This window comes from Staurois parvus, unplaced genomic scaffold (assembly GCF_062004578.1).
Source record: "Staurois parvus isolate SC_StPar_1 unplaced genomic scaffold, SC_StPar_1.0 ptg000009l, whole genome shotgun sequence".
NCBI lineage: Eukaryota > Metazoa > Chordata > Amphibia > Anura > Ranidae > Staurois > Staurois parvus.
Genome location: NW_028317805.1, coordinates 149,603 through 165,216, shown reverse-complemented (window position 1 = coordinate 165,216; position 15,614 = coordinate 149,603). Strand labels below are relative to the sequence as shown.

At 40.5% G+C, this 15,614-nt stretch overlaps 1 protein-coding gene across 1 annotated transcript in view; it reads right to left on the bottom strand.

The window, feature by feature from the left end:
• LOC149474198 (alpha-2-macroglobulin-like protein 1) overlaps positions 1–13,547 on the bottom strand; it is a 91,688-nt gene extending 78,141 nt beyond the window's left edge. The window contains exons 1-6 of the mRNA XM_089669693.1: positions 13,491–13,547; positions 11,761–11,953; positions 6,312–6,364; positions 3,925–3,945; positions 1,198–1,397; positions 190–235 (exon numbers count right to left, since the gene is read on the bottom strand). Coding sequence (XP_089525819.1) covers positions 190–235; positions 1,198–1,397; positions 3,925–3,945; positions 6,312–6,364; positions 11,761–11,953; positions 13,491–13,547 — 570 coding nt within the window. The remainder of the gene's footprint in view (positions 1–189; positions 236–1,197; positions 1,398–3,924; positions 3,946–6,311; positions 6,365–11,760; positions 11,954–13,490) is intronic.
• Between the last annotated feature and the right edge of the window lie 2,067 nt (positions 13,548–15,614).

The window sequence follows — 15,614 nt, the reverse complement described above, 5'->3', positions numbered from 1 at the left end:
TCTAAAAACACCAATAAATCTCTACGCTCAGGTGTGAATGCAGCCTAAATTTACAGCTTATCTCCTTATTCTTAAATTAACTCCAAAATGTAATTTTACTTAATTAGAATTCAAGCCTCACCTGGCACATATCTTAACAGGGAATGTCTCCTTGTCGGTGAGGAGATTCTTTGGCAGCTCAAAGATTACCTCAAATCTTGGAAGCACTGTGGAGAAAAAGACACTAAACAAGGTGCTGAAGGGTATTCACAGAGAAAGACAATTTGGAAATGATGCTCATATTCAAGGGACTTATCACATAATAATATGCTCGTCAAATAAAATACCAGATTGTGTGATATTGAGTTCAGTTGGCCAGAGTAGCCAGTAATTAAACAATTAATCATTCTACATTGATTTCAAATGCAAATAATATAAATAATGACAAATCCAATAACCAAGAAGGGGGTCTTTGGCCCCAGTATGCTTTAGATAGAAAAACCTGTTCGTCAGCCACACCTCAACAACCCTAAAACCCATTACTAAACTTTAACATTCCCTGAGAACTAAGCACCATAGGGACCATAACCAACAGCCAACAGGAGGGTTCTATGCAGTTAGATGTTCCCCCTATTTACTGAAATCACCTTACTGTCTGTAAACATAAAAGTCCCCTAAGTATCTTGGCTGCCATGATGAATATTTATGTAAGAATTAATAAATAACAAATGAAGTGATGAGTGGGCAGGGCAACTTTAAGCTCTACAGAAATCTTTGCAATTTTTTGCCAAGGGCCACCTCTTGAAAGTCAGCCTTGTGACTCAGCCCCTCAACTTTCTGATCACCATCCACATGTTTACACATACCCAGTGTAAATTCCACACCCAATCATTAATTCCCTCAAGCCTTTTTCTCTTCTTCAGGACTCACATTGACTGGAGGCAACACCCCTTTCCAAAGATACATTTCCATCTCAACTGGGTCTTCAGAAAGTGTGTGGTAATCCAAGAAAAATAGGTATAGTGTCTTTATGATGCTTTTGTTAGTAAGTTTCAGAAATGTGCATTTTATTAGCACCATTGAAATTTTTGCTCTATTGTGATCGATTTTAGAGTCTGTCTCTGTTTGAAAAATCCAGCCAAGGCCTGGACTTTGATGTCCATTACTTTATTTATTATATCTGGTTATATATGTGTGCATGGCCATTTGTTGTCTTACCAAAAAGGCATGCTTGTGTCAACTTTGTTTAAATGTGGTTTCTCACCATATTCCTCCACGCTGAACTTGTGGACCTTATTCTTCACCATAATAGTATATTCGCCTAACTGGGGTTCAGAGGACAGAGGGTATGATAGGTCAGTCATTCCCTGACTAAGTTTCACATCCAACCATTGACCAATTCTGTTGAATCCTGGATCCTGCAAGGCAACAAGTCATCCAAATTGAAAAAGCTCTTTAACAATATCCTCTTAACTTTCAACCAAAAACATTCAAGCATACACCCCAGGGCACAGTTTCTCTATGAGAATATATATGTCTTTAGTATCTACACTACAGATTGAGTCAATAATACCTTTATTATCACCCCCCGATATTTATTCTTTTTGTTTCTCACAGACAGGATGATAATAGAGAAAAGGGAGAAACTTGCTGCCCACTTTCGTTGACTAATAGTGTAACATTTTTATGATAAATGACTTGAATAGAGCTCTTTGAAGGTGGTAAGACAGAGTTAGGCAATTGAGTTGGACTAGAATAGACTCCCTCAAGAGGTGGCTCTGGTGAGCTCAGTTGATTGTAAAAAAAAAAATGCATGCCTAAATGCACTTAATATAACTGGATACTAACATTTATAAGTAAAGTTGATCCAGGGAATATCTGATTGCCACTAGGAGGACCATTAAGGATTTTTTTTCCCCTGCTGGAGCAAATTGGTTCATGCTTTCTTGTTTTTTTTTGCCTGCCTCTGAGTCAACTGTGGGTATAGGATTGTGTATATAGGATTGTATTTATTTTTCTTTTTATTGGTTGAACTAGATGGACTTTTTCAACCAGACTAAGTAAGTGACTATGTAACTTCTATATGGGTATTGATAAACGTTATGGGCTCAGTCCTAAAGAAAGATGACAAATATCTAGCTGGCACAGCTGACTATAGGCGACTATGAGGGGAGGGAGGGGTGTGGATGTACACTCTTACCTTTATACACCTCTTATTATAAGATATTTGGCTAAATAAAAGAGTTAACATGTTTCTATAGACAAACTATTTTCTGGTTTTGGACAGAGTAGGGAATGATTATTTATTTTCTGTTGTTTGTGTAATATTGGAGAAATTTCCTTTCAATTCTTGTCCCAGAACACAGTAGGAAGTTAAAGGAAATCTCCTGGAGTGAGGGGAGTTCCCCTCTTTGAGAGCTGTCCCCAAGTCAGGTATCTCCATTGGAAGACTTCCTCTTAACACTTGTTCTGAGGACAGCTCAGCTTGTTGGAAATCCCCTCACTTTCTTACTTGGTGACAAAGGTCATGAGTACAAACAGAGGTGCGAATCCATCCAGAGATTCTGCAATAGAAACCTTACAGAAGGTCTAACCCTGCCTCACTCCATCCAAAATAAAAAAAAGGTTTTGTCTAGAGATACACTTTAAAGCTGAGCTCTAGGCATATATAAAAAAACACAAATGAATACAGCTCTGTAGTCTTTAATACATTACTAAAGTGGTTTGAAAGGCCAGAAGTTACCTCAGCACATTCCCTGCATTATGGTAAAAAACCTTCTGTGTTCAGCGCCTCCTGCCCACCCCCCCCTTACACTTACCTTAGCCCAATCTTGATCAATCACTGTTCCCGAGAGCAGTGTCTCACTCTGCTCTCAACCTCCTCACAGGGCAGATTGATAGCAGCGGCAGCCATTGGCTCCTGTTGCTGTCAATTAAATCTTTCGATGAGGGAGCGGAGGTTGGGGCCAAACCACGCTATCTGTATCTATGGACACAGGTAGCGCAGCTTGGGATCAAGTCTGCAGGTGAGCCATCATAGCAGCTTCCTATGGTGGCACACTGAGATGAGGAAAAGCCAGCAGCACAGAAGTATAGCATCTTTATTATAAAAAAATACTTTTTACTATCACTTTAAATGTACCTTTTAACTCTAAGCAATGCAAGTACCTGACCTTGACCTGGCATCAGCCCCTTGCACTCCCTGTACAGCATGGCTGGAGTGTGATGGGAAAAATCAGCACAAGGAGCCAATCAGTTCATATACTGACAAGAAACATGCTGATAGTAGGAGAAAGCAGAGATGAGCTCATCTCAGTGGACTATAAAACACCTTCACTTGTTGTGGTGGTGTAGGGCAACACAGTGACTTTCACCCTAGGACAGGATGTCAGGTACTGTCAAGATTACCAGGTTAAAATAAAAAAAGAATGTGTAAAAAAAATAATTAATACAGTCACCACATCTAAGGACTGCTAAACTGTAATAACACACATTTGTGTTGTTGGGTGTTGATACACTTTAAGGTTTGTTAATCTGATTGCTCCCCACAAAGAGCTGTCAGCCTGCCTATACCAAGCTTATGTTATATAATAATAAAAAAAAAATTTTCTTTATTAATGCTGCAAAGATATGTCATATTGTATTTAGTTAAGAATGCATAAACTACCTAACTAGGCTTGACAATACCATACTAGTTGCAAAAAGAGGATATAAATACATTAGAAATGTTGTCATGCTGGTCCACAATTATAAACATGTCCTGAAGGCAATAATATCTCACCAATGATATTAAATTCAGGCAATCACATAGTCCTGTAGTATGCCACCTTGTTATTCTGTAGATACTGTCAGATGTACATAATTACCACTAACAGGCATTCAAATTTATCACCTTTTGTTAACAGAACTGCACTAGCAGTTGTCACGTTCTTATATAGTTCTTACCTGTAACTGTACCATGGCTAGCTAAAGGGAAGAAAAGAAAAAAGAATAATCAGTGACTGACGCTTCTACTATGTATGGGTTTTCAAGGTTTGTTATAAGTCTAACATAGTTAAGGGATATTGTCTGTATTGTCACATGAACTAGTTGGATCATTCCATGTGTTTTTTTGCAGTGTTTTCTAGATAAAAAATATTCATTTGTTTTCATACTTTACAATGTATGGATCATAAGCGCAGACTAAGTCAGACTTTTCTTTGCTCAGCCATTGGTTTCAGCTCTGTAAAGAATATGGTGAGGTAATGCCAAGATAGCAACAAGATATATGATCCAACCAGTATTCTCTGAGTCTGCCTCAGAGCTTCTTATCAGCTAAACTTGTTTTGTGAAGCTTCTTGTTGAGCTATGCCCATGTAAAGGGCAGATATACAGTTCAAAAATACAATTTAGTAGGTCCATCATTAAATTTGGGTTCACACCCCACATGGGGCCTGATCTGCATGGGCATTTGATGTTTGTATGAGTGTGCTCTAATTTCTTCCTAACATCAGAGCTTCATATCAGCTGGACAAGTTTGGTAAAGCTGCTGGTGGAGCCTCTTGGGACATGTGTATGTTAATGGGTGACAAGACCCCTTACGAGATATGCGGATGTTTGCATGAGTGTGCTCTAGTGGCTTCCTAACTGACTTCCTCCTTTATTGTCTCTAATATATAGGTTAGTAGGAACTTTAGATTGTAAGCTTCATTTTAGGCCAGTGACTAGTGTGAATGAGTGTCTGTAAAGCTCTGTGTGATATGCTGGTGCTATATAAATATAAGAAATAACAAGCACTGACTCTCCTGGACTGCTGTCCTCCTTACTTTATGATGGTGAGTAAGTCAACCAATTCTGCTACACCTGGAATCTCATATTATCTAGCAAACCATAGCACAGGGTTGTCCAACCCTTTGACTTCCCCTGGACATCGGAAGCAGAGGAATTGTCTTGGGCCACACATAAAATACGCTAACAGTAAGGATAGCTTATGAGCAGAAAAAGTCATGGCAGATTACAAGTTAACAATCACTGATATAGATAATGTACCTATCTGAATAATAAAAATTTTTTTTTTTTTGTATTTTTATTGTAAAAGAGGACAACATAAAACCAGTGCAATATTTGACACTGTTTTTTGATAAACTAAAACAGTAATAATAAAACATACAATTGATTAAATATTGATGTAACGCTAAAATATTCTCAAAAGTCAATCCCAAACAAAAATGCTCAGTAAATATCAAATATACATCCAAAACAGGTATGGTGGCTTTTAACCGTGAGCGGTGCACTATGTGTTGAGCTTAAATACTTGCAATTCAACTATATCGTGACACACAGTGATTCACTCGATGGAGTATTGGTCTCCTCTTATCAGTGGTTATAGTAGCAGTGATAATAAAATGTTCACAATATTCAGTGTGAATTATACTTTGTTGAACACACTAGAAACGATGAGAACACATGCTTCTGTGCCAGTGCAGGTGGTAGGTGATAATCCTTATGTGGCTAGCATGCCCACTCATCTTCCCCCTGCGACCCACAGGGACCAAAATGCCTTACGGGTCACCCCTGGACCCTGCACGCTCTCTTCGAGTGAAAGGTTCCTCCACACTCTTCAGTACTCTCTCCTCCACCATATACTACTCCTCCATGGACAGGTACCGCTGTTATTAGGCTTTATAACTTATGGGGTAGTGATGGCCGTAAAATAAGAGCACAGAGACCCTCTGCAAACTGTATACTTAATTTATTATAAATAAAAACGCCAAGTAACAACTCATGTTTTGAGCAGAGACAGATAAAGCCTGCTACACCTCACATGGGTGTACTGAGGCACTCTGGTGTAGCAAGATGGCGCTGGACTGGAAGTGCATCACCACGACACTACGTCACATCTACACGTTACGCCATGCCCCTCGTAGCTTCGTCAGGATTACAGTAAAAGATCAGTTGACTAAGCAGAGGTAAATTATCGCTGCTTAGTTTGCGGTCCCTCCGATTCTTAAGCTCTGGGCTGGAGAATCTGGAGGGAGAACACAGATCTCCAGTGAAGGGCTGAACATGTTCTCTGCTGATCTCCTGAGTGTCATAAACTGCGAATGACCAGAGAATAGCTGCGATCCTCTGAATCACAGCTATTCTCTGTGTCATAAACAGACACCTCTATGTCCATTTTGAGAGGTTCGGAGAGAGAGAGTATACCATGAAAGAGAGTATTTACAGTATATATTATCCAAAAGAAGCAGCTGATCCAGTAAACAGTTAATTATATTTTACATTTATATGCACATTAACAGCAGCTTTGAGTCTCCCGTTATCCTCCGTTATCACCTGCTTTCCCAACTCACCTGAGTATCTGCAGGTTCAAAGTTTGCATTCACTGAGACGATTCGAAATTTCACTAAGAAAATATAAGAAGATAATTTAACTGAATGAGAGTTACTCTGTGAAATGGTTCCATGAAGTTTCTGATAAATTCTTTAGTAAATTCTTTGGACTCATTCAGACTATCCATCAAGGCAACAAGTATTGTACCAAGTATCATAATCAATAATAGTCAATGAGAAATTGTTTTTTAATTATTGCTTATGCCACTTCTTTGCTCTTTTAGACAAACTCAATAAAGATTGGCCAGGCCATCTTTCTTTCTTTCTTTCTTTCTTTCTTTCTTTCCTTTCTTTTTCCCTTAGAGCTTTCAGAGTTTGTTAAAGACCCCCAAACCATGCACTGAGGTTGGTTTAGTAAAATGGAAAGTGCAAACTCTGGTGCAGCTGTACATAGAAACCAATCAGCTTCCAGGTTTTTTGTCAAAGCTTAATCGAACAAGCTGAAATTATGAGCTGACTGGCTACCATGCACAGCTGCACCAGATATTGAACTCTCAAGTATTAGTAAATCAACCCCATTTTTTGAAGCAGAGGAATGATAGAACAAAAAGATAGTGCTACTGAATTTGTAGGTTTGGTGGTAGTTGTACCCATGTTTATCAAAGTGATAGAATGTTGGGCAACACATCACAAGGTACTGTTGTGCATATAGTCAAATGTAGTAGGTTTACAAAAAAAACACAATGCACACCGGTGCATGCAATATTTATATAGTGTATTGGTAGGGAACTGCAGGGGAAAAATCATGAGGTACATTGTACTGTATATTAAATACTGTGTTCAGAAAAAAACATTCCAAGCAGAACATTTGAAAGCAGAACACTGGCCGAGAGCCTATTCAAGTACAGAATGTCTGCTATCCTAGCTGACTTATATTTACTGTGAATGCTTCTTATGAATGATTATTTGACCAAGCTCACCTTAAAGTGAAACTTCACCCAAAAGGGGAAGCTCCATTTTTCTGTCTACTCCCCAACTTCCTCTATCACCTTTGGACACTTTTTTTGGGGGGGGGTGGGGAGTGGGTACCTGGTTTTCGAGTTTGGTCCCTCCCTTTGCCTGCAGCTTTCCTGGACATGCCACAGGTCCCAGAAGACTGTGGTATCATTTACAAATCGCTGTAAAGTCACAAGGAGTCACAGCCGGCTCCCCACACTAAAGATCCTGGCACAGGGGACCTGAAGAATGGTGAAGAACTGGCTTACGTGAGGATGGCCCTGGATCCCTGAACAGGTAAGTGTCCTTTTATTAAAAATCAGCAGCTACAGTATTTGTAGCAGTTGACTTTTCATTTTTGATCCTAAGTTGAAGGTCCTCTTTAAGGTGGGGTATAGATGTTAATTTTAACCACTCCAGAGGGACCTCTAAAAATGTATGTCTATTGGTGGACATATGGTGAACATGCTGGCAGAGCATAGAGCAACAGCTACAACCTGGAATAGGGTACTAATATTAATCAGACTTTACTTGATTATGTATATACAGTGAGGAACAGAAGTATTTGAACACCCTGCGATTTTGCAAGTTCTCCTACTTAGAAATCATGGAGAAGTCTGAAATTCACATTGTAGGTGCATTCCCACTCTGAGAGAGAGAATTAAAAAAAAAAATTCAGTAAATCACATTGTATGATTTTTAAAGAATTTATTTGTCTTGCACTGCTGAACATAAATATTTGAACACCTTAGAAAATCAGTGTTAATATTTGGTACAGAAGCCTTTGTTTGCAATTACAGAGGTCAAACGTTTCCTGTAGTTCTTGACCAGGTTTACACACACTGCAAAAGGGATTTTGGCCCACTCCTCCACACAGATCTCCTCTAGATCTGTCAGGTTTCGGTGCTGTCGCTGAGCAACACGGAGTTTCAGCTCCCTCCAAAGATGTTTTATTGGATTTAGGTCTGGAGACTGGCTAGGCCATTCTAGAACCTTGATATGCTTCTTACAGGACCACTCCTTGGTTATCCTGGCTGTGTGCTTTGGGTCGTTGTCATGTTGGAAGACCCAGCCACGACCCATCTTCAATGCTCTGACTGAGGGAAGGAGGTTGTTGCTCAAAATCTCACATTAAATGTCCCAATTCATCCTCTCCTTAATACAGTGCAGTCGCCCTGTCCCCTTCACAGAAAAGCACCTCCAAAGCATTATGTTACCACCCCCATGCTTCACAGTAGGGATGGTGTTCTTGGGATGCAACTCATCCTTCTTTTTCCTCCAAACACGACGAGTGAAGTTTAGACCAAAAAGTTCTTTGGTCTCATCTGACCACATGACTTTCTCCCATGCCTCCTCTGGATCATCCAGATAGTCATTGGCAAACTTCAGACGGGCCTGGACATGTGATGACTTGAGCAGGGGAACCTTCCGTGCAATGCATGATTTGAAACCATGACGGTGTAGTGTTCTACCGACAGTAACCTTTGAAACTGTGGTCCCAGCTCTCTTCATGTCATTGACCAGCTCCTCCCTTGTAGTTCTGGGCTGATTCCTCACCTTTCTTATCATCAGTGATACCCCACGAGGTGAGATCTTGAATGGAGCCCCAGTCCGAGGGAAACTGACAGTCGTCTTTAGCCTCTTCCATTTTCTAAAAATTGCTCCAACAGTTGATCTATTTTCACCAAGCTTCTTGGCAATTGCCCCGTAGCCCTTTCCAGCCTTGTGGAGGTCCACAATTTTGTCTCTGGTGTCTTTTGACAGCTCTTTGGTCTTGCCCATGATAGTAGTTGGCGTCTGACAGACTGTGGAGTGGACAGGTGTCTTTAAAGAGCTCAGACAGGTGCTACTAAGTTAGATTAATGAGTGGAGTAGAGGTGGACTTTTTAAAGGCACAGTAACAGGTCTTTGAGAGCCAGAATTCTTGCTGTTTCTTAGGTTTTCAAATACCTATGTTCATCAGTGCAAGACAAATAAATTCTTTAAAAATCAAACAATGTGATTTCCTGAATTTTTTTTTAAATTCTGTCTCTCAGAGTGGGAATGCACCTACAATGTGAATTTCAGACCCCTCCATGATTTCTAAGTGGGAGAACTTGCAAAATCGCAGGGTGTTCAAATACTTCTGTTCCTCACTGTATACTCGGAGAGGTGGTTAAACTTACTATGTCCCACCTTAGATTGAGCTTGGTGAAATAACCATTCACCATACATATGAGGCATTCCCAGTAAATATAATACAGCTAGGATAGCAGACATCCTGTAAACCTTAAAAAAGCTCCCTAAAAATGTTCCACCTGGAATTATCTATGTTTTTAGTGGACACAGAATGGAATATATGTTTCTTCCTCTCTGTTGGGGGACCAGACTATAAGGCTGGTCACACATGATTCATTTTTTATCATTCAGGCACCTCTAATATATGGATGGGGAATTCCTCCGGCGGAACTGATCTTCTAGATAAAAACCATCAGCCTGGTTGTATGCAAGTCAGTCAATAAATCGACTTGTGTACAACCAGCAAGCCCATACTTGAATCGAAAGAAAATGCATGGAAGAACAAGACACCACCATTATCTCACCCACTTATACAGTAACTCCATTTAACTGAGAAAAAAATAATCCCCTCTGGGTGCTCAATGTATATTGCAAGGATTTTCTCAGACGTTATAGCAGTGTCCTACCTGTTTCTGTTCTTAAGTAAAGTGCTATCACCTTGAAAGTCTGGTTCCTAAATGGGAGTGTCTGTGTTAGCCAGTATAATCATCTGATGCACTTGCAGTCTTCTATAAGGAAAGTTGCAGTGTCTACGTCCCTTTAGAAGTAATTAATCCTTAGGGAGTATCTCAGCAAAAATATAATTCCTACTGGAGATGATGCCTAACATTGCTTTGTTCATATTTTATGTCTGAGGTGTACAACCATTTTAAGTTTGAGGAAAAAAACAAAAACTGGAAGCTGATTGTTTTTTATACAGAGCTGCACCAGATGTTGCACTCTCCAGTTTTAGTAAATCAACCCCATTGTTTTGAACTTTTATACATACTGTATATGGACAGTTTGCATGTTTAAAACAACACTAGGGTTTTTGTTGTTGGGACATTTTGAGTTTGTAGTGAAGCATTTTGCACACTGAAATAAGTTGGAATTTATTTCACAGTATTTTATTATTTAGTCAACATGAGATGGTCAGGGACTACAAGTATGCTACAAGAGATGTTCAGAGACTGCAGACATACTATAAAAGTTATTAGAGACTGGTGACATGCTTCAGAAGATGGTCATAGATGAGGGACATATTACATATGTAGCGCCCTCTAGTGTACATAGTTTATTGAGTGTAGTTAGAGGCTTGCTAGATCCCTTGGCGTGAGTGTTACTTCAGGTTAAGCTTGGGGGGGGGGGGGCGCGCTACATGTTAGTCCTCTGGTACCTCCCCCTGCTCTAGAAGCTTGGAGAAGCTTCTAGAAGTCGATAGGCAGAGGTGAGGAGGGGCTGATCTGCATATTTATGGGAGGAGGCCTGGCAGTGTGGCAGACTGGCCCATAAATATGACAGAGCCTGGCCAGAAGGGGAGGGGGCTGGAGAAGGGGGTTCTGCCTGAAGGCTGCAGGCTGGAAACTGAAGGAGGGAGCTCCAGTGCCCTATATAGTCCGCTGGGGCAGGACAGCCTGCAAGCCTGGAAAAGAATCAGCCCATTTGAAGACCTGAAAGTAATTCTATCCACAGCTGCAGGACAAGGACAGTTTGAGTACCTCTACACCCCCAGGGCCTACAAGGGAGGAGTCTGTTGGATACCCCCAGGGCCCAAAAGGGAGGAGTTCTTGGCAAGTTGTCAGGGGACAGTTTATAGCTTTCCCAATCCCTTGTCCTAGGATTAGATACCCTAGCCACAGAGCTCCTACAAGCTGTCACTTTGCTAACAATCCACTCAGAAGACACCAAATTCCTAGGAGGGGATTAAAGTCTGCTGGACATCAGTGCACTTTCAGTCCCTTTACAAGTCAGTGCTTCCACTTTTAAGCTTCCTACAGCCCCATTGTGCCACATTTAATATTTCTCCATTATAAATGATCACTGGAAAAATACATAATAGGAAAGAGATGAAAAGAAAAAAACGGAAAAAGTAGGATAGAATAAATAGGATAAATAAAACAAACCAACAACTACTATACATCAGTGTAAAGGATATTTTTCATTCACTGGCTTACATAAGCACATAGGTAAGGGAAATACAGACTACTGTCTGCAGGGAACCTGAGGGCCACACAATAAATACCAAGAAATCACAAGTTTGGCACGAGGGGCCTCAATCAATTCTTCATATCACACAGATATAAATGCGGGCTGGTAAGTCAATTTAGCTCACACGTAGCTTGCAAACATTCTCACACACACCAGCACTTTTGACAAATGCTGTAGTTGCCAAAACAAAGCTAGTGTATATGCCAGCTCTTCCAAATCTTAGTGTTACCAGTCTGTCCAGGCTTGTATACAGATTTGTCAGTCTGGATTAAGATTTGTGGAGCAGAATCCATCTTCTTTGGTTTCAGGGTGACTGTTCGTTTTTCACGTATGTTCTCTTCAGAATTCTTGATGATGAGTTGAAGTTCTGCATTTTCAGGACTGAATATGCCCACTGGATAATCTACAGATAGCTTTGGGACCTGCAATGTATTAAAAAAATATAAAACTTCACTAGAGATATGAAATAAACCAAGAAAAACTATCTAAAGATTCAGCTGCTATAAAATCTATTGACTCCTCCATCCGCACAACGCAACATGGATAGAGAAATATCAGATGCCAGCTATTGTATTCAGTATTGAGCAGTGCTTGCATGTGATTGGATGCAAGGCAAGTGCTGTTTGGCTGGAATGTTTGGACCAGTTCCTTCAACAAATGATGATTTACAAAAAAGGGGGGTTAGGGGCAAGGAAGGGGTGTTTGGGGGAGAGGGTGACAGGGTCAACCACAGCTTGAAGGACCCCAGGAAGTAAACAGAAGAGAGAAGGGTCATCATGTGACTGTGGCTTCACAGTCAGTGATCCTAGCAAGAAAACAGGGCGACTGTGCACCCCTCCACAACAATATGATGTAATTTCCTGTCTCTGTGTTTCCAATAAAGCAAGAAGGGATCAGCCATGTGCCCAGCGCCATCTTGACTGTTTCCCTCTTTTTGGCATGCATACTTTGAAGAAGGATATGAAGAAGGATATGCACATCTAGGTCGGGAAGGACACAGCATCCTAACACCATCATTCACCTTAGAATTCCACTACATAGAGAAGGGAAGAGCAACTAAAGCACATCTGATCTACTTGCAAAAGGGGTCAAACATTGTGGTGAGTGCGTTGAAAAAGGGGGAGCACATGTGGAAGCATTGATCGTTTTTGTCACCCATGTTTTTATAAAACCTGTTTACCATGGTACTAAAGCACAAGGAATTATTGGATTTCATTTATGGACTATGGTGTTTATGGAGACGTGAAAGCAACTACAGTGTGATCATAGGACACATCATTCTCAGGGCTCACTTACACTTAAGATTGGGATGGGGGCAGTAAAAACAGGTGGTTTAAGCAGTGAAAGTGAGAGTCAGGGTATTGTTAGAGAGATTTACCCTCACTCCATGTCCTGATGTCAATGTCTGAGCAGACAGGAAGTGAGGGGAACTCTCCAACCGCAAAACAGACAGAAATAAAAAAAAACATTTTAGTATAGTAGAAGATGACTAGAACTCCTGTCAATTTATTGTTTGTGTCTCTATGAAAAATTTTCCCCAACTTCCTGTCTGGTGGAACTGTGGTTATTAGGAAAGGAATTGAGGACACATTTCTATTACAACTTCACAACTCTTTTTAAAACTAGAAAACAAGTTTGACCTACACTTCAAAGCCCATCTCCAGCTAAAATTGTTTTTTGTACCTTAGGACAGAGCATGAAAAGATAGAATACCTGTAGGCATTGTAATATTCACATTGATGACATACAGTACAACCCAACTTCCTATGTTGTCACTGGGACAGGAAGTGAGCGGAGTGGACACACAGCCTGCAATAAAAGCACACTCATGGTGGGATAGAGAATGGTAAAAACTCCATTGTTTTTATTGCAGTCTGTTTCCTTATTGAGGAGATTCTACTGTTATTTTGTCTGGATATACAGTCATGAGCCATGAGAACTACAAAACTGTTGAAATACCATGACTGGAAGACAGGTGAATACAGGATTCTCCGGGAAGGTCCTCTCTACCAACATTTTGGTACTTCCTCTTGATATAAGAAAGATTTGAACTTGACTTGATCCCTGCATTCCCTCCATATGCAAGCATGCAAGTTCTGGATGTTCAGATTGAAGTGAATTAGGGAAGATAAAGGCATAGTGCCTACAAAAGGAGAAAAAAAACGATAAGGCATTATTATTATTGGTGTCATTGGTGATCCTAGACTTTCTGCTGCCTGATATTGTACACTCAAAAGAATTTACCAATTTCAAGTATTTAGTGCTAACAAAATACAATATAAACATTTATTAATCCTTCAGCACAGCTAGGCATAACTAACCAGGAGCAGTGAAGCAGATTAGAAGACTTATTTACACCGCAATACAGTTTTCTGTACTGCACATGTTTTCATGATGCGCATTGTTGCACACTGCCTTAGACCTCTCATTCAAAATGAATGTGCTGCAACACAACACATGAAAAAATTATGTAGGCCTTTTATTTTGCAGCACAGCATAATGCACAAAACGCCATGCATTATGTCGAATTAGACCTTTTTCAGATGGGGTGGATCCATCAGCGTGATCCGCATGCTCAGCAGGGGATCTCACCACTGTTCTCCGCTGAGCAGGCAGATGACAGGTCTGATTTCAGTGAGATGGTCAAATGGAAATGTACCGCCTGTCCGTTTCCACCCGATTGTCATCCGATCCACTGTATGGATGGGGAACAGATCCCCATCCATCTGTTTTGGCATACAGGATCGGATGCCGGCGGGTGTCAGCGGACTATTGTCTGCTGACACCTGCCTGTCCATAGAAGTCTATGGATAGACTGATCGGATCTGCCTAAAAAACAGACAGGTGGACTCCATGGCCTTGATTCACTAAGATGTGAGTGTACTAGCAGAGACTGACCATTCAGGCAGACTCCGGTCAATCAATCAGTCGTCTGACCAGCGTCTAGCAAGCTCATTAACGAGCGTCTACTGACTACTTTGCCATTAGTGAATGTGGTATCCCGTCTGGCACATTTTTAGGTGCAATACCGGATATATTCGCTAGATGGCGCACAAGCGCGGGCTTTATTAACATTGGCGTTTTTCTGATAGAAAATTCTAATACAGCTGTACTATTACATTCTGAAAATTCTCTTTTGCTATTTTTTTTTTTTTGCTGTTTCTCCAAAATGATCAGGAAAGTATTGCATTTACTAATGAATGTCATACATTCTATTTTCAAATGTTAAACATTTTCACACTTATATCTCAAATAATTTATATACTTCTAATTTCCCAATATAGTTATATATCTTCATTCTCTTTAATCACATAACTATTCTATGTTAAAGACAAGTGCAGCGCTATAAATGCATGTGATCAATAATGAACGCATGTAAAAACCAAAAAGTGTAAAGAATTGCAATAATGATGTAAACTGGTAAATCGTGCTAAAATAAGTTCATATAATTATTCCTGAATAATGGAATGTCCTTGGTGTGAGAGTACCAACTCAGAGAGTGCCTATGAATGGCACGTGTGGTCTCTCCGTGACGGACAGTAGTGCATGAACTCGTGAAAGGTAAACCACCCTTGGGACTGGTCTACACTCACCAGAACAAAAGTATTAATGTGCATGGGTTATACACATCGCACATCTGGGGGTGCAGCGGTATGCTGGCAGCTATGGGTTAGTCATCCAGCTCCATCCATCCATCCATCCATCCATCAGGGTGGGTGCCCAAATGGTCCTGGGGAGGAATTAGCTCAGCCACAGGAGCCAGAAAGGTGCTCAATAGTGTAGTACACTGTCACAGGGGTGGATGACCTTTCACGAGTTCATGCACTACTGTTCGTGGTTATATTTATCTTGTGTAATACCATTTTACTAGTCTATATCATTTGACCAGCGCTCGCTTTATCATTTTTAAACAATGTAACTATTCTACATTATAACTCAAACTGTGTCTCCCACAGTGGTTTAGTGGTTAGAGCTCAGAACTCACAGCACTTGGGTCATGGGTTCTAATCCCAGTCTTGGCAACATCCCAAAAAAATGGAGATCACTTTTCTAGGTTGTGGCAGGAATATTGATCAATCAATT